At 53.6% G+C, this 17,475-nt stretch overlaps 3 protein-coding genes across 7 annotated transcripts; 1 reads left to right on the top strand and 2 right to left on the bottom strand.

The window, feature by feature from the left end:
• The first annotated feature begins 1,158 nt into the window (after positions 1 to 1,158).
• Mpig6b (megakaryocyte and platelet inhibitory receptor G6b) lies at positions 1,159 to 4,122 on the top strand. 4 transcript variants are annotated; one of them, XM_036168354.1, is made up of 7 exons: positions 1,159 to 1,219; positions 1,480 to 1,821; positions 1,976 to 2,066; positions 2,238 to 2,243; positions 2,390 to 2,436; positions 2,579 to 2,655; positions 2,879 to 4,122. In XM_036168354.1, the coding sequence occupies exons 1-7, from the start codon at positions 1,159 to 1,161 to the stop codon at positions 2,981 to 2,983; spliced, it is 729 nt and encodes a 242-aa protein (XP_036024247.1). In that variant the 3' UTR covers positions 2,984 to 4,122. The 4 variants fall into 4 exon arrangements, with proteins under 4 accessions (XP_036024247.1, XP_036024248.1, XP_036024251.1 ...); XM_036168355.1 differs by lacking the exons at positions 2,238 to 2,243; positions 2,390 to 2,436 and having other exon boundaries at positions 2,556 to 2,655; XM_036168358.1 differs by lacking the exons at positions 1,976 to 2,066; positions 2,238 to 2,243; positions 2,390 to 2,436.
• Positions 4,123 to 4,919: 797 nt separating this feature from the next.
• On the bottom strand, positions 4,920 to 7,960 carry Ddah2 (dimethylarginine dimethylaminohydrolase 2). 2 transcript variants are annotated; one of them, XM_036167902.1, is made up of 7 exons: positions 7,726 to 7,960; positions 6,543 to 6,901; positions 6,305 to 6,404; positions 6,092 to 6,165; positions 5,873 to 5,992; positions 5,377 to 5,526; positions 4,920 to 5,232 (listed from the first exon to the last, which is right to left on the bottom strand). In XM_036167902.1, exons 2-7 carry the CDS (start codon positions 6,837 to 6,839, stop codon positions 5,116 to 5,118), a joined length of 858 nt encoding a protein of 285 aa, XP_036023795.1. In that variant the 5' UTR covers positions 6,840 to 6,901; positions 7,726 to 7,960; the 3' UTR covers positions 4,920 to 5,115. The 2 variants fall into 2 exon arrangements, with proteins under 2 accessions (XP_036023795.1, XP_036023796.1); XM_036167903.1 differs by lacking the exon at positions 7,726 to 7,960 and adding an exon at positions 7,036 to 7,184.
• Positions 7,961 to 8,298: 338 nt separating this feature from the next.
• Clic1 (chloride intracellular channel 1) lies at positions 8,299 to 16,335 on the bottom strand. The gene is made up of 7 exons (XM_036168080.1): positions 16,177 to 16,335; positions 15,731 to 15,879; positions 13,445 to 13,554; positions 13,135 to 13,260; positions 12,911 to 13,017; positions 11,013 to 11,194; positions 8,299 to 8,653 (listed from the first exon to the last, which is right to left on the bottom strand). Exons 2-7 carry the CDS (start codon positions 15,767 to 15,769, stop codon positions 8,492 to 8,494), a joined length of 726 nt encoding a protein of 241 aa, XP_036023973.1. The 5' UTR covers positions 15,770 to 15,879; positions 16,177 to 16,335; the 3' UTR covers positions 8,299 to 8,491.
• Between the last annotated feature and the right edge of the window lie 1,140 nt (positions 16,336 to 17,475).

Genomic DNA, 17,475 nt, shown 5'->3' with positions numbered 1-17,475 from the left:
CAGAAGCTGGCAGTAGATTCTCAGGGAGCCAGGTCTGAGAGTTGAGTGTCCTTTTTGGAATTTATAATCCCAGAGGTCCCTCCCTTCCAGGCTCTGCCCTCTGTGGTACCTCCCTCCCAATTTAGACCTAGCTAACCAGAAAGAAAGGCCAGAGGTGGGGAGGGTCCAGGCAGGCCTGGGTAGGGAAGGGGGACAAGAAGGGAGGATGGGAGAGGACAAGTGTCACCAGTGGCCAGCTCCATTTTGGATCTTGGTTTTAGGACCCCCAACTGAGGGCCCCACTGCTCTGAAGGAGCATCAGAAAAGCCTCTGTGACTTAAACAGCCACAGTGCCAGCTCCTGCTAGGAAGTGAGCAGTGGGTTGTAGCCTGAGTTGATCATCAACTTTGGGTCCCTGGGGGGTAGGGAGACATTGATCAGGGACATGCAGGCAGAAATTGATGAAACAGACTGAATTAATGTAGATTCATTCCCCCACTCTGTCTTCCAACTGATGCTCAGCCACAGGAAAAGGTTTGTGACATCATGGAGGGGTTCTGTCATAGAAGGGGGACTGAGGCTGTGCATCCTGCAGGACCACACCAAATAGCTAAGGATGCGCTCATACCACTGGGCTTGGGCTTGGGCTTGGGAGGAGCATCACGGGCACCCAGAGGTGAGATAGGAACTAAGATAAGAGCAGAGATAATAACCGTGTCATGCACTGAGCATTCCTGTATGTCATCTGTTATTTTAGGCACCCTCGGTGTATTTATTTGGTCCTCACATGCTTTAATCTCCATTTTCCTGATGAAGGAACAGCCAGAAGTGACTTGCTCACATTACCCAGCTACTGTGTGGCAAAATCAGGATTTGAACTCAGGAAGCTGAGCTTCAGAGTTTGTCGTACTTGGGGGTCATGCTAGTTTGCAAAAAAAAAAAAAAAAAAAGTGTAGAGCCTTTGCAAAATATCTTGAGCACAAATTTTAAACAGTTTTAAAAGATTTGAAGACTGCTCGTTAGTTTGTGAGGATTCCTAGAGGGACCCAGGAACCGGCGGCCGCTCTCTGGCTCTTATCTGAGCCCCCAGTCCCTGTAGTATCCCCATCTCTGGCCCTCCGCTTCCCTCTCCGGTCTCAATGCTGATTCACTCCGGCCTCTGCCTACCACATCCCAGCCATGGTCCTGGTTCTGCCGCTGCTGCCTCTGTTGCTCTCAAGGGTCCAGGGGGACCCCGAGGGTAGGCCATCCCTGGGAAGTTGTGATGGGCCAAGGCAGACAGGCTAGGGTCGCCTGTGGAGGGGGCTTTATATAAGATCCAGAATGTAGAAGGGCAGAGTAGAGGAAAGTGCGTGTGTGTGTGTGTGTGTGTGTGTGTGTGTGTGTGTGTGTGAGAGAGAGAGAGAGAGAGAGAGAGAGAGAGAGAGAGAGAGCGCTAGCCTGGCAAAGTGTGTCCCTAACCACCCAACTGCCTTCGCCTTCTTCCTCCACCTCTCCTAGGTTCTCTGAGGGGCAGCCCTGGGGACCGGGTGAACCTTTCCTGCAAAGAGGTCTTAGACCCCGCCCGCTGGGCTTGGGCGCCTAGCTTCCCGGCGTGCAAGGGCCTGTCCAAAGGCCGCCGTAAGATCGTGTGGTTCTCGTCGAGCGGGAGCCCGGTTGTGCTTGAGCTCTTCTCTGGCCGCCTGCGTTCCCTGGACACTAGCATCAAGCATCTAGAGCTGCTGCTGAGCGCCGGCGATTCTGGCACCTTTTTCTGCAAAGGACACCAAGACAACGAGAGCCGCACAGTGCTTCAGGTGTTGGGGGACAAGGCAGACTGCAGGGCTCCGGGATCTACCCACGGTAGGTCGAGGCCCGGATGCAGACGGGCACTTGGTTTGGACACACACACTGGACAAAATGCGGGGCGGGGTCTTGTAGAGCGGGAGAGCTCGTAGGACCCTGGTGGTCGTACCCCTGACCTCGGTATCCCTCCCTGCCCCGCGCATCTCCCCAGGTTCCGAGTATTCCAAGGTCCTGATTCCTCTGCTGGGCATTGGGCTGGTGCTGGGACTGGGTGCCTCGGGCTTGGTCTGGTGGCGGCGCAGGTGAGCACTGGAGGCGGAGCCTGGTTTAATATAGGGTGTAACCAGTCGTGGCGGGGGGGGGCGGAAAGAGGTGGGGCAGAGCCCTAACTTTAGCAAAGAACCAGAAGCATCTGAAGGCTTGGGGGTGGTTTAAAGAAGGCGAGAGGTCAGCCCTTAGGTGCCAGGCTACAGGCTGGAGTAGGAAGCCCAGAGTGGGCGGGCCTGGTTCCGGAGGAGTTGTTTTGCTGGTCGGAGACTGCAGTTTGCATAGTTCTCATTGGCGCCGCCTGTGGGCCGAGAACCAGTGGGACGAGTTGGATGACTCTCCAAGGACTTCCTTACAGGCACCCGCCCCCGCCCCCGCCCCCGCCTGGACCACTCCCCGCATTTGGTGAGATTAACTGCACCCCATTTCCCCTCTCCTACCCGAACAACCCCTAACCCTGATTTCTGGAGTCTGAGTCCTTGCCGGTAGCAGACAAAGTTGGTCATTTTCTCTCCATCCTTCAGCTCTGTCCCTCCCTCCCGCTTAGCTCCAGTCATAAATGCTGAGCCGCAGCAGCTTTTAGAACAGGAGTCCAAGACCTCAGGCCACCTGGACCAAGAGCCGGTAAGGGCCTGGAGAGAGGAAGGAGGCAGGCCAGAATCCCGCAGGAAAGGGGGGCCAAAAAAGAAGCCTCGCTAGGTTGTTGTGGAGCAGCCATGTAATCTCAGCACTCTGGAGGGTTAAGCAGGGGGTTGGAGCTCAGACTTGGCTACATAGTCTCCTCTGACCACCGGGCTAAGGGGTCAGATTGCTGAGACCATCTGCCTTCCCCCTCTACCTCCTTCAGAGCCTGCACTATGCTGATCTGGACCACTCTGTCCTCGGGAGGCACCGCCGGATGTCCACAGTGGTTCCTGGTGATGCCTCCACTGTCTATGAGGTTGTAGTTTAAAGGGAAGCTCTTGCTCTCCAAACCTTCCAATCTGGGGCTTCCCTCCCTATATAACCTCCTCAACTGGAGGGGGAAGGCACCATGGACAGAGGCACTCGTCTAGGCGGCTGGATACCTGGGTTGTCTCTGCAATTATTCGGCTTTTTTCAGCCACTCCCCTCTCTCCTGTAAGTTTTCCTTCACCACTGATGCCCTCTCTAAAGATGACCAAGCTGTCTGTCTTAAGTTTTAACTCCCAAATAGATATCCCCTCTGTTCACTCTCCTTTTCCAAACAAGCATTTTGATCTTAAGGCATACACCGGACCTCATTTTCCTGCTTCACACCCACTCCTATGCTCATTGGCTGTGGCTGCTCATCTACCGTCTAAGGTTGCCAGTGATGTCCTAGTCCACAAGATAACATTCACTGACTTGGCCCTAGATCAACCCTCTTTAAACCCTGATTTACTTTGTTGTGAAATCTCCCTTCTAGACCTGTTTGCCTCTTCCTCCTCCTTGCTCCTCTTCTGGGAAGCTAGCCAATCCTCAGCCCCCTTCCCTCCAACCCAGATCTCAGTCCTAGTACACCCTGTCCAGCTAGCCTTGGGCACTTTACACAAGGCATATCAAACCTGACCCAGTCATCTCCCAAGCTCTTCCCTGGGCCCTCCTCTGCATTCTCATGACCAACCCAAGTTGTCCAAGCCAGAAACTGGGAGTCAGAACACACCAGCTCCTTCTCTCCCACACAGGGACTTATAAAGCGCCCACCCCCATCTTTACTTTAAAGACAGGTTCTCCTATAGCTGAGGCTGGCTTTGAACCCCTGATCGCCTTGCCTCCACCTTCAGTGCTGGGTCACAGAGATTACAGGCATGCACCACCACACAAAGCCTTGTCTTAGTGCCACTGTCCAATCTGTGCCTGTCTCCGCATCCAGAGCTGCCCCCAGAATGTTCTTCATCCTTTGCTTCAGGGGTGACCCACACTCCCGCCCGACCCTCCCGCCCTCCCAAGCGTCCACCACTGGTCCTCTCCCGAGGCTTCAGCTTTGGGTACGGGTGCTGCAGCACTTTGGGAACTCATAGGCTTCTCTGTCATTTCCTGAGTACACATGCCCACCTTAGATTACCCCGTTTTCTCCCTGCAATATTCATTGGTCTGGTGAAATAAATTCCATCTTCTGGATTCCTTTTCTCTCTTCCTTACTTCCTGCCTGGATTCCACTCAAATGTAGCCTTTCCTGGGATATCGATCCTCATCCCAAATGCTTGCCCACTCCTGAACAAAATTTGATGCTGTAGAAACCCCTTGATTTTTTTCTCATAGAAACAGACTCCTGAAAACCATCCCATTCTAACCTGTCTGCCAATTTACAAGGAAATGTCAGGAACTACGAGTTTCCTGACATCAGGGGACTAACCTTTTGACTCACTGTTAAGCCTCAATACATGAATAAGTGTCTTGGAAAACATTGCTCTTCTTTATCAAATAAAGGTGGACAGGTAATCCACCAGTGTCTGAATCATCTGACATTTAGGTGAATTCAGAAAGTGATCCACCCATGCATGCAATCCCTTTTCTGCCCTGGATATACTTCCCACAACAGTCTCTTGTTCCTCTTTGTGCCTGAGCCCTATGACAGAGCCGGGAGTGAGCCAGGGAGCACACAAAGAGGAGGGTTTTTAAATTAAAGAGTCCTGCCGGGGCGGTGGTGGCGCACACCTTTAATCCCTGTACTGGGAGGCAGAGCCAGGTGGATCTCTGTGAGTTCGAGGCCAGCCTGGGCTACAGAGTGAGTTCCAGGAAAGGCTCCAAAGCTACACAGAGAAACCCTGTCTCGAAAAAACCATAAAATGAATTAATTAATTAAGAGTCCTCCTCCTAGCATTGAACCTAACTTCAGGTTTCAGCCCCAACCCATCCCTTTGTCCCAATGAGACATCAGCCACAACCCTACCTAAAAGGCCAATTTTATTTTATTGGTTTTGACAGAGGACTCACCCAATGGCTCCTATCCTTTGTTCCACACTAACTCCTCTTTTGTCCTGGAGCATCTCCCCACTACTACCTACTTCCCATCCTCTATTACCTGATTCTACCCCCTATACGGCTCTATTCCTGACCAGCTGGAGCCCCAAGCCCAGGCCCTCAGCAGTGGGGGCGTGTGCTGAGCACCAGGCAAAGGGAGCTGAGGCCAGCGCCAGCCTTCTCCAGTTCTGAGCAGGATACGGGTACCAGGGTGACGTCTGAGAGCTTCTGCAGAGCCTGTGGGGAGGATACCAGAGTCATGGTCCCCTCCAGCCAGTTCCTAGTGGCCCCACCCAGACTTCTGGAGAAAGGCTCCGTCCTTTCTCCCACCGAGAAAGACAGACTTCTTTCTCTGGTTGGTGGAGTTTGCCCCTCCCTCACCTCCTGGCTGTTGGGCAGGTCCCCAGCTCCACGGTGCAGGAGGAAAGGAGTGGTACCAGGCAACCCAGGACGCAGAAAAAGACAGTCAGCAGCTGCGTCATCTGGGAGGGTCAGCGAGGCGTAGGGGTGATCTGTCAACACTGCCATTGCCTGGAGAGAGAAAGAGGGAGGGCGTCGAGTTCTGAGTCCACAGCTGAGTCGGCCTGACCTACCTCAGAGTAAAGGCTTGGGACAAGGGTTACATGTGTGAGATAATGACACAGTTGGTCTCAAGGTCTCAGGCACTTTAGCCGCCGTTTACTTCTGCAAGCCCTCCCCAACTCCTGTTTCTTCTGTACCCCTTGTTTACTAGGGTGTCCTTCTGTGTTAGAAAGGAACGTATTAGTAAGGGCCAGGGCTGAGGGCGATTCCCAGAGCTAGCCAGATTCCCGGCCGCCCCTGCCTGAGCCCCGCCCTCGCTGGCCCCGCCTTCTCCACCAGTGCTGCCCCGCCTCACCCTGACAGCCTTTTGGGCAGCCTCGCTGCTTCCAGCCACCACGGTGCGGGGTCCCCCCATGCCGCAGAGGCCGCGCAGGTGCGAGGCTCCCGAGACCGGCACCGTGGAGACGGCGAAGTCCTGGAGAGAGCAAAGGGATTCGGGGGTACGTAAGGAGCCCCGATCAAGCCCTCCGGCACACTGGCGGCGCCCCCTCCCCAGGCTACTCAGGTTCCTCACCCGGAACGTGTCTGCCACGATCTCAGCTCCTCGGTGATTGGTCCACTTGGAGAGGCCTACGAAAAACTCCCGGCCTGAACCCCGGGAGGGCACGGAGGTTTGAAGACCAGAGTGAGTTTGGAATCAAGACCTGAGGTCGCCCTAGTCTGCCAAACTCCGCTTCCCTGTGCCAAGCGCCCCTTCCCCAGGAGTGCTGACCATCCGTGGCCTCACCCGTGAAGAGGACGTCGGTGCCATCCAGCGTCGCGTTCTCGTCCCCCATCTCCACAATCCGGAGGCCCAAGTCCTGGAGGGCTTTGCGGACTCCATCAACCTGGGAGAAGAGAGAGCGGGCTGAGACATCCTCACTCCCTATTTCCTGCCAACCCCAGACATCCAGCCTCCTCCCCACGTCCGCCACCCCCACCCCGCGCAACCCTGTCTTCCAACACACCCGCACGCTGCCACTCACCTCGGGCCTACGCGCTGGGCTCCAGGGCCGCGTGATTAGGGCCGTGTCTCCTTGGATCACGGCGGTGTCACCCAGCAGCGGTCCCAGCGGCAGTGATTCCTCGGGAGGCAGTTCCAGCAGCTGCAGCCCTAGTCGCTGCCTCAGTTTACCTCCTAGGACTCCATGCTCCCTTTGAGCTTTAGCCAGGTCCAGAGATGGAAGACCAGCCCCCGCGCCCTCCCCGGATGCCAGGCTCTCGGGGACACCCCGGATCAGGGCATGGGAACAGCGACCCAGCCCCTCCCCCGGCGTCCCCATCCCATCCACACAGATGCTCCTTCCAGCCAAGCTGATTTCTGTTTTCTCTTTACTTCACTTGTCTGAGAGAAGAGACAGAAGGGGGGGGGGGGCAGAGAAAGACATGCGGAGGAGAGAAGGGGAGTGTTAAAAGCTCCTGGGTCTTCCTCCGGCCCTCTCCAGGCGCCCCTCCCACTCTGCCCCACCCCCTCCAGACCTGCCTTCCCTGTGGACCCCAATCAGCCTCCTTTCAGCAGGGATCTGCTTTAAGAGGCGCCCAAAGAAAGAGACTTGGATCCTTAATCTCCCAAACACCTGTTGCCCCTGCTCGGGGGCTCCGCTAGGTCCCTGCCCCGCGCCCCTCCTGGCAGCCGCTAGGATGCGCTCACTCCCCAAAAATGCGGCGGCCCCGCCCCCTTAACCCTCAGCTGCTCGCAGCAGGGGGGACCCGAAGTCCAGCCAGGGACCCTCAGAGGCTATGGGACAGCAAAAGAAAGCTGGGTAGTGAATCGGGGCCTGGGATGTGGCAGTCCTGAACGCTCGAAGGAGAGAGGAGGAGGAGAGGGGCAAACCGGAGAAATTAGAGGCTAAGGAGTTAAGCATCCTCCCTCTCCACCCTGGCTGGTCACGCTGCCCTTCGAGCGACCCAGTATAAACCAGACTTAGTCCCGGAGGACTGGGAGAGGTCTTAAACGAAATCCGGAAGGCGGGGAAATGGGGGGGCGTGGAACCACTCCTGGCTTCAGAACTCGGTACCCCTGTCCATCTCCCACCAAAGTCTACCCCGCCCAGCTCCTCGTCCAAGTGCAGGTTATTTGCACACTCCGTCCGGTGCACGTACCGCCCCAGCACCCCCAGACTCCAGCCTCTCCACACCGTTGGGAGACAGCCCCCTCTCCAGACTCACCAGCGGCCACCTCCACTCACGCAGCGTTGTGATTTCGGCCTTGGCCCCACCCCCGGAGGAGAGAGTTGATGGAGATGGGCGGCTGAGTCTTCGAGCTGGGGAGACTAGGAGCTTGGGCTTTTGAGGGGTTCCCTGGGTAGGCGAGCTCACATTCGGCGATGGGGCGGGGGCGCGATGGTCTGGCGGCTCCGGGGCATTGTCTAAGCGGGACGGGGCGGGACCTCCCGAGGCCACGCCCATTCCGCCCTGCTAGGCCGCGCCCATTCCTCCAGGACCGGGAGCCCCCCGCCCCCCCCAGCTCCGGCACCGCCCCGAGAGCGCTCGCTGCCCAGGCCCACTCAGATCCGGCTGGCCCTGGCTGCGGGGCTGCAAACAAGACGTGGACTACCAAACAGCCTTCTAATGGACGGATGCAAAACACGGCAGCCCCCGTACTAACACTCCCCTCCTTAATTCCCGGCAGATGCCCTGAGCTTAACCAGGATCATGGACCCTCCCCTCATTTCGTGCCCACTACTCTTTAAGCCCTCCTTGTGTAAAAAACAACACTAGATTTTCATTCTGTATTTTATTACCGAAATACGTTGTCCTACCCACCCCACCCCACAATAAAAATCTTGTCACCTGTCCTTTACCCCATTTCTCCTTCAGCCCTACACAAGTGCCCCGGATTTCCCGACCCGTGGCTATTCTGGAGTGTGTCCATTAGGTAGCCTCCCAGAGCGATGGAGAGCATAGAGTGGGTGAAAGAGACTTCAAGGCGTGTTCATTTCAGGGCCTTGGCCACTTGCTCATAGGCCAGCTCTATCTCCTCGTCATCTGGACAGGTGGAGGCGAATTCTTCCCGAGCGTAAGCATTGGTCAAGTACCGATGCACTCCACGGAATGCCTCTGGGATAGTGAAGCCTCTGTACTTTTTACACACCACCTGGAGGTAAGAGAGGTAGGCATGTTAGCCCCAGGGAAGTCGGCCTTGCCTTGGTCTGCAGCTGTTGGTTGGACTTTCTCTCCCTCCAGGGTCTTCCAGATCATCTGGCTTTGCTTTTTTTTGTTGCTGTTGTTTTGAGGCAGGGTCTCTCTATGTAACTCAGGCTGGCTTGATCTCCAGAACCTTCTGCCTCAGCCTGAGAGCTGAGATTACAGGCACACACCCCTGTGCCTAGAGTCCTTAAAAATTTTATTTTTATTTTATGTTTTGCCTCCTAGTATGACAGTGCACCATGTGTGCAGTGTCTATAAAGGCCAGAGGAGGGCGTCAGATCCTCTGGAATACATTATAGAAGGTTGCTAGCTGCCATGTGGGTGCTGGGAACTGAACCTGGGTCCTCAGGAAGAGCAGCCAGTGCTCTTAACCATTGGGTCATCATTCTAAGCCCACTAGAGGCCTCTTACTGATTCCTTCCTTATCTCTTCTTTCTTTCTTTCTTTCTTTCTTTCTTTTTTTTTTTCCCCGAGACAGGGTTTCTCTGTGTAGCATTGGCTGTCCTGAAACTCACTCTGTAGACCAGGCTGCCGTCAAACTCACAGGGATCCGTCTGCCTCCTGAGTGCTGAGATTAAAGGCGTGTGCCACCACCACCTGGCTCCTTAATGATTCTCATCTAACCTGCCATTTGAAATCTCTAATATGGTTTGCTCAATTTTTCATTTTCTGAAACCCCATTATTAATAGCCAGCTCCTTTCCAGATCAACCATTCCATGGTTCAACTTTTCTTCTCTTGATTAAAAAGAAGAGAAACCAGACATGGTGGCACACGCCTTCAATCCCAGCACTGGGAGGCAGAGGCAGGACGATCCGTGAGTTCAAGGCCAGCCTGGTCCACAGAGCGAGTTCCAGGACAGCCAGGGCTACAGAGAAAGATCCTGTCTCAAGAAACCGAAAGAAAGAAAGAAAGGAAGGAAGGAAGGAAGGAAGGAAGGAAGGAAGGAAGGAAGAAAGAAAGGAAGAAAGAAAGAAAAAAAGAAAGTGAGAGAAAGATGGGCTGAAGAAATGGCTCTGTGGTGAAGAACACCCATTACTCCTATACAGGTCCAAAGCTTGATTTCTAGCACCCACATTGGGTAGCTCCAGGTTCAGGGGCTCTGACTCCCTGCACCTGAATCCATGAGTAATTAAATATACACATAGAGAGAGACAGGGGCAAATAGGCTAGATATGTGTTTAGCCCTGGGTTCTAATTCCAGCAGACACACACACACACACACACACACACACACACACACACACACAGAAAGGGGGGGGGACATAATTAGCAAAGTGTAATGTTATTTTTGTAGTGAATTTTGTCTCTTTTTCTATTTGATTTTCAGGTAATGTATCAGTGCCTTGATATGAATGTTTTATCTTCAATTCAATTTCAACCTTCTGTGGGTAAGAACTAATCAAACATCACTGGGTTCTTCTCTTTCTTTTTATTTTTTTAAGAAGGGAGCAGACTTGTTATTTGAAACAGGCCTCCAGCTCACACCTCAGCCTGGAGAATGCTGAGGCTCACAGGATGAGCCACTTCGTCCGTCCGTCCGTCCGTCCGTCTCTTTGTCTGCAGAGAGCCTCTCATTCAGTCTGTGGGGGAGTGCTAACCGCCTGTTTTACTGAGTTACACTGTAGCTTTAAGGCTATGACAAAAACATAGGAAACAGCAACTTGTGTCTTCCTTGAGAGGAAATGGGAGGCCTGGGTTATATAGTGAGTTACTGTGTAGACTTGGGAGAATCCCGCTTTGTTTAAACTTGGGATTTGGCAGTGACACAGATGCAGGAAAAGCCTTCTTGGAAGTAACCCTGGATGCAAACAGGCAGACACAGACACAGACACAGACACAGACACAGACACAGACACAGACACAGACAGACAGACAGACACACACAGACACACACACACACACACACACACACACACACACAGAGAGAAAAAAATCTGGAACACCACTCTTGCTCAGGCACTGTGTAACCATGGCTTACATCACTGACGGGATTCTCTTACTTGGGCAAAAACTGCTAAGGGATGGGCTGGCATCCCTGGGCAGAGTCCTCCATTGGTAACAGTCTACAGAAACTGCTCTAAGAAAGAAGTCACCTTGGGGTGCTGAGATTGCGCCACTGGGTAAAGACACCAAGTCAGGTGACTGAAGTTCAGTCTTTGGGATCCACAGATGGAGGAAGAGATCCAGTACCCTCAAATTGTCCTGTGACTTCCGTACCCCATTTGTGCCCCACCCACTTACAATAAATAAAAGGTAATTTGAGAAGTTTTCACCTGAAAGCTTCCGCCCACAGTGGCCACCCACCTGCACGATGTGAAGCTTTGGCAGCAGGTTGCAATCAGCCAGGGTGAGCTCATTGCCATCCAGAAACTTCCTCTGAGAGACACCCTCATCTTCAGCGCTGGTTTCATCCACTTCCTCTGGGAGGGGGGATGTCAAGTAATTGTCTAGAACCTTCAGGGCTTTCAGGAGCCCCTTCTCTAGATCTGTTCGAGAGAAGAAGCTGGTTAGAACCTTAAACATTGGGGAAGATGGTCTGCCCAGGAAGGGGCATCGAGTTGTGAGGATGCAGATCAGAGGTAAAGCACCTCTAAGCACGTGTGAGACCCTGAATTTGATAAAAAACCAAAAAACAAAACAAAACAAAAACCAACAGCGCCATGTATGCTATTGTTAAATTGTGTGTGATATGTGTACAGATGTCTGCATATGTGTGGAGGTCAGAGGTCAACATCCAGTGTTTTCCTCAATGACTCCATCTTTTTTTCTTTCTGTATTAAAGATTAATGTATGAGCCTGTAGCAGTCTATGTATACCTTGTGCATGCAGGAGCCTAAGGGGGCCAGAAAAGGCTCAGATTCCCAGGAACTGGAGTTACAGATAGCTGTGAGCTGTCATGTGGACGCTGGGTACCAAACCCTGGTTCTCTGCAAGAACAGTCAGTGATCTTGGAACCCTCTTTGCAGTCCCCACTTGACACAAGGTCTCTCCCTTGACTTAGAGCTCACCAATTAGACTAGACTAGCTGGACAGCCTCTGTCCAAGCCTCCTTCTACCTCCCCAGCACAGGGATTATAGCAGCTGCCCATTCTGCCTGGATTTTGAAATGGGTGCTACACATCCAAACTCAGGTACTCACACTGTATGGCAAACACTCTATTGACTGAGCCATCTTCCCAGTCTCTGGCTTGCAATTAATCTCCCCAAGTGCTAGAAATTGAGCCTAGGGTTGCACACACTAGTCAAGCTCTGCACACCTCAGCCTTCTAGTCTAATCCACCTGCAGAGAAAGCCTCAGTTACTTCCTGTAAGCCTAGGAAATGGGTATTATCCCCACTTACAGATCTGGAAGCAGATTTAGAAAGGTGCAGAGACCGTCTCAGAATCGATCCCTAACTCCACCAAAAAGCCAAACAATTATGTAAAAAAATAGTAAAAGACCTGTCTGTGAGCCTGGTAATGAATGCTACAGTACACGTAGTGGTGTGTGGGGCACATATGAGTGTGCACTTTTAAGAATGAACTCAAGCTGGGTAGTGGTGGCAAACGCCTTTAATCCCAGCACTCGGGAGGCAGAGGCAGGTGCATCGCTGTGAGTTCAACGCCAGCCAGGACAGCCAGGGATACACAGAGAAGCTCTGTCTCAAAACAACAAAAGAATGAATTATAGAAGGTAGAGAGATGGCTTGGTGGGTACCAACATATGAATGAGCGTGAGAACCTGGCTCCAGATGCCAGAACCCTACATAAACAGCTGGTTGTGGGGCTGGAGGGATGACTCAGTGGTTAAGGGCACTGGCTGTTCTCGTAGAAGACCTGGGGTTTGATTCCTAGCACCAACATCTGTTAACTCCAGCCCCAAGGAATCTGACAATCTCTTCTGGCCTCCTCAGGCACTGCATACATGTGGTGCACAGATATACATTCATGTAAACACTCACATACATAAAAATAAAATCTCAATAAAACAGAACACACACACACACACACACACACACACACACACACACACACCGCAAACCCAAAAGTCTTGGCAATGAGACAGCAAGTAGGTAAAGGGATAAAGCCACAGTGGAGGTCCAAAAGAGGTCTGGGAGCATCTGCTCCTTCTCCCTGACAGCCAAACTCCCAGGGGCTCCTGGTGCCTCTCAACCCTAGGGTCTTCTCCTCTAGGACCTAAGCCTCTGCTCTGTGAGACTCACTGTCATTGAGTGCCGGGTTTGAGTTCTTGATGTAGGCAGAAAACTTGGCAAATATGTCCAGTCCTGAGGTGTTGGACTCAGGATTGAGAGCAGCCAGCTTTGGGTACCTGGAAGGCAGAGGGGGAGAAAAGAGTCCTTTCGGGAGGAGGAAGCCTCACTGCTTCCCTCAACTTTTGTCCTCCAAAGCCTCCCAGCTCCTTCTCCTCTTCCCAAGTGCTCCGTACTTGGGAGGGCACAGCACGGCTTCCAGGAACTCCTCGATCTTGTTGGTGTCTGTGTGTACTTCCGTGCCATACAGCAGGAATGGGAGCTGTCCACCTGGGCAAAGTTTCTGAACGGTCTCTGTCCGTCTGGAGAGGGAGCCAGGCATGAAGAGAGGAAAGGGGATCAGAGCAGAAACAGGGACACGGAGATGGAGGAGAAATGGATTTGTCCCAGACGAGAGAGAACAGCTTTAAGGCAGAAGGGCTCATGTGGGTGAGCATGAGCATCTATCTACTCAAGGGATGTTTAAAAGAACAGAAGTGGGCCCACCTCTTGGTGTCCACAGTGGTAACGTTGAAGGTGACTCCCTTGAGCCAGAGCACCATGAACAGCCTCTGGGAGAAGGGGCAGTTCCCAATCTTGGCTCCATCACTGCCAGCCTGAAAAGCAACCCCATCCCAGCATTAGGCCTGGTATGCCCCATCCTTACCAGGCGACTCTCTGAACCTCCTGCTAGTTCTGACATACAATGCTACACTCTCTAAGCTACTCCCATAGCTGAGCTATTTTCTGTAGATGTAATAAGAAACACAGAACGGTTACATCTACAATTTTCCCCTTTGGGTGCGGGGTGGGGTGGGGGTGGGGGTGTGTCAAACCTAGGACAGATCAATGGGTAAATTTTCAGCAAAGGTAGCCTCCTGCCATGCTAGCAATTGGCAGGTGGGAGGGGACAGAGACTAAGAAGAGCTGGGGGGCGGAGGGGAGTGGAAACCAGGGTCCCCATTCACCAAACCTCTATCCAAGCTGTTTCTGGAAGCTGGGCATGCACTCAAGTGGACCTAAACCTCGCCTGAGAGATATGGAGGGCCTGACAAAGGGGGCAACTTTCTAATTGGATGCAGGTGACCTCATCCCCCAAGGGACAACTCCCCCCAGACTGAGGGTGATTCATCTCTGTGTCTTCAGGCCTCAGCAGCTTCCTTCCTGGCAAGGAAGTGGGGGCAGGGACCTACACACAGAGTTCTAGGCAGCTGGCTGGGGCCACCTTTCCAGTTCCCTAAACCGTCACTCTAGCTGCTGGTCTTCCTAGTTCACGTGCCCTGGTTCTCCAAGGTCCCTCACAGGACACAAGCCCAGAATCTCTACAGCATCACCTCACCCAGGAGTAAAAGTAGCCCCTGGAGGCGAGTGTGAGGTGGGGACCACACCTAAGGGGCGGACCCAGGCTCCACTTGACTTCCCTGGGCCAAGAGAGTGGGGATGGCTGCCAGGGGAACCCCAGAAAAAGGAGAAACAGAGAGGACACACACTGTCACACAGACAAGACACACACCAACACATAAACAAGACACACACCGTCACACAGACAGGACACACCAGCACACCGCCAAGATGATCAAAATGGGGAGAGTCAGGGAACGGGAGGCCCAAGAAGCGGAAGGTGGGGGCAGGGGGAGGATGGGGAGGGGTGGTGCTGGAGGGGAGCGGCCTGAGTAGCAGAGGAGGGCTGCAGCCTGCGGTTTCTATACTCAAAAGCCCAGACCCGTCTCTCCTTGACCACACCCACAGAGAGGACAGAGAGAATGCTGTGTGTGTGCGTGGGGGCTTTTCCTTCCATACCCACCAGCCCGCATTTTCACCTAGCCCGGGGTCCCTGTCCCCTCTCTTCGTTGGTAACTATTACTAAACTTTAATCTCCTTCCTGCCTTCTAGTCTGTGGCTTCCCTCAGCCCAAAGTGCTGCTTCCTGAGGGCTCTTTCCTTCTACCGTGGGACACAGTCTTCCTTCAATCCTGCCACTCATACCCCGCGCCCCCGTGTGTGTGTGTGTGTGTGTGTGTGTGTGTGTGTGTGTGTGTGTGCGCGCGCCCCCCCCTCTCTCTCTGTGAGCCTCTTTCTCTTTCTTTCTCTTTCTCTCTCTCTCTCTGTGAGCCTCTTTCTCTTTCTTTCTCTCTCTCTCTCTGTCTCTCTCTCTCTCTCTCTGTCTCTCTCTGTCTCTCTCTGTCTCTCTCTCTCTTTCTGTCTCTCTCTCTTTCTCTCTCTCTCCCTCTTTCTTTCTCTCTCTCTCTGTCTCCCTCTCTCTGTCTCCCTCTCTCTTTCTCTTTCTTTCTCTCTCTCTCTCTTTCTTTCTCTGTCTCTCTGTCTCTCTCTGTCTGTCTCTGTCTGTCTCTCTCTCTCTCTCTCTCTCTCTGTCTCTCTCTCTCTCTCTCTCTCTCTCTCTCTCTCTCTCTCTCTCTCTCTCTCTCTCTCTCTCTCTCTCTCTCTCAGGGACACCAGTCTCAGCCCATTCTCCTCTGACCTTCTCACACCCGCCACTGTCCCTTTCCCCAGTCCTTAGGTCGTCTGGACCCCGCACCACACCCACTCACTCTCTCACTCCTGAAAACCCCCTTTTCTCCACCTTCTCTCCGTCAGGTTGCGGGAAACCTCTTCTACAAACTTTTCAGGGCGAGTCCAGATCTCTCATTACCGTCTCACAAGTTACCTCCCCCAGCTCCCCCAGCAAGATAGCAGCGGGTGCGGTCCCCGAGGACAGGGTTGGGGAGTGGGGGCCGGAGCTGGGGAAAGGGGACCACTGGCTTGCAGACGTGGCCAAAGAAAGAGGTGTTCCTACCTTCACGAACAGTTCGACCTGAGGTTGTTCTTCAGCCATGGTTGCGTCGGGGACCAGGAAGCAGCCTTCGCTGGGGCACTGGGAGGGGCCGGGGCCAGGGAAGGCGGGTCTCCCGGTCCGGGATTCTCTCCTCCAGACTCAGACTGTCCCTGCGGCGCAGCCCAAGTCCGATCAGACCCTCCGCTCGCTCCCACGCGGCTTCCCCACCGCCGGTGCACCCACACCCAGCTTCTGCACCTCGGTCCCTCCCGTTTAGCTCAGGGAGCAGCTGACTCACCGGCCGGCCCCGCCCTGAACCTGGGGAGGGGACAGGAGAGGGAGGGGAGGGCCGTGGGGGTGGGTGGGGGACCGAGGCCATAGGCCTCCTGCACCTCGGGGATAAGGGAGGGTCTGAGGAGGGAGGCCGGGGGCTCCCTTGATTCTCTGACCTCTCCTGAACACAGCACCTTTTCCGTGCCTCAGTTTCTCGCTTCATTACGGAGGAGGGTGGCCCACTCTTCCAAAGGGAAGCCTGACACTAGTGAACTGCCCACGAAGATGCAGAATGGGGTTTGAGGATGCAGGGTTCTGCGTCCTTTCCAGTCTTCTGGTTTGCTAGGAGACGTGCGTGTGTGTGTGTGTGTGTGTGTGTGTGTGTGTGTGTGTGTGTGTGTGTGTGTGTGTGTGTGTGTGTGTGTGTGTGTGTGTGTGTGTGTGTGTCTGTGTCTGTGTGCGTGTGTGTGCGTGTGTGTGTGTGTGTGTGTGTGTGTGATGTGGGGGATATGGAAGGAGACACTGAGGTTGGCAATATGGATTGGTGAAAGGCACGGCTTGGGAGAGGCCTGGTGTGAGGGAGACAGGAAGCTGAGCCCAGGCTGCGGCAGGGGCGGTCCTCTGGAAGCCTGTCAATGCTTAGACTTCCCCATCTCGGGCCCCTTACCCTCCTCTCACTGGTAAAGGTTGCCTTGGAGACAGGGTTATCCTGGCACCGGAAAACACTGGGCTCTTCCTGGGGTGGGTGGGGTGTCGGCTGGTTCTCATGAGAAGAAAGCAAAGGTCAGACAGACCAGTGTGAGAGGAGTCCCTGAGGATACCTAAGTAAATAGGAAGACCAGAAACAGTAGCTTTCCCTGGGAGGCTTGATTTTGGAGTTGCAACCTAACTTTACCACCTATTTAAAAAATATCTAAAATATGTCTGCCTCCACATTCTGAGTTTCTCCACTGTCCAGCCATCCTTTTTCTTTTCTACTCATTGTCTGTCCAAAAAAGAACTCCATTTGGAGGAAAACATGCTGGACTTGGAAAGACCTAGAAGCAAAACTGGGTTGGAAACAGACTGTGAGGGCTGGGGTAAGTGGTGCACATGTAGCTGAAAACCAGCAGTTAGTGGTTGGTGCTTACTTCCTCTTCCCAGGGTTTTCTCCTTTCCGGGGGAAGGCTTCTCTCTCCTCCCCAGAGAGGCAGAGTATACTTAATGTTTGGGCCTTTGAATCACACCATCCCCGAAGGACATAGACTGGTTCTGTGAATGAGTGTGCGTTCCCATCGTGTTGACCCTCAGAATCTGCACAGGGACCCTTTCCTACTGGTGGGAAAGGTGATTTCACAGACACCTTATTTTCCAGACTGTCCCCCTTTCCCACCGGCCGGTGACCACCAGAGAATTTGCCCAACAGGGATCTCCGTGAGAGAAGGTTTAGTCCATCTCACACAGGTCTGACAGCTCGCCCGCTTGTCTTTAGAGCCGCAGCTGCCCTCCTCATC

This window comes from Onychomys torridus, chromosome 18 (genome assembly GCF_903995425.1).
Source record: "Onychomys torridus chromosome 18, mOncTor1.1, whole genome shotgun sequence".
In the NCBI taxonomy this organism is placed as follows: Eukaryota; Metazoa; Chordata; class Mammalia; order Rodentia; family Cricetidae; genus Onychomys; species Onychomys torridus.
Note: the sequence above shows the minus strand (reverse complement) of the source record. Positions and strands in the feature narration are given on the sequence as shown.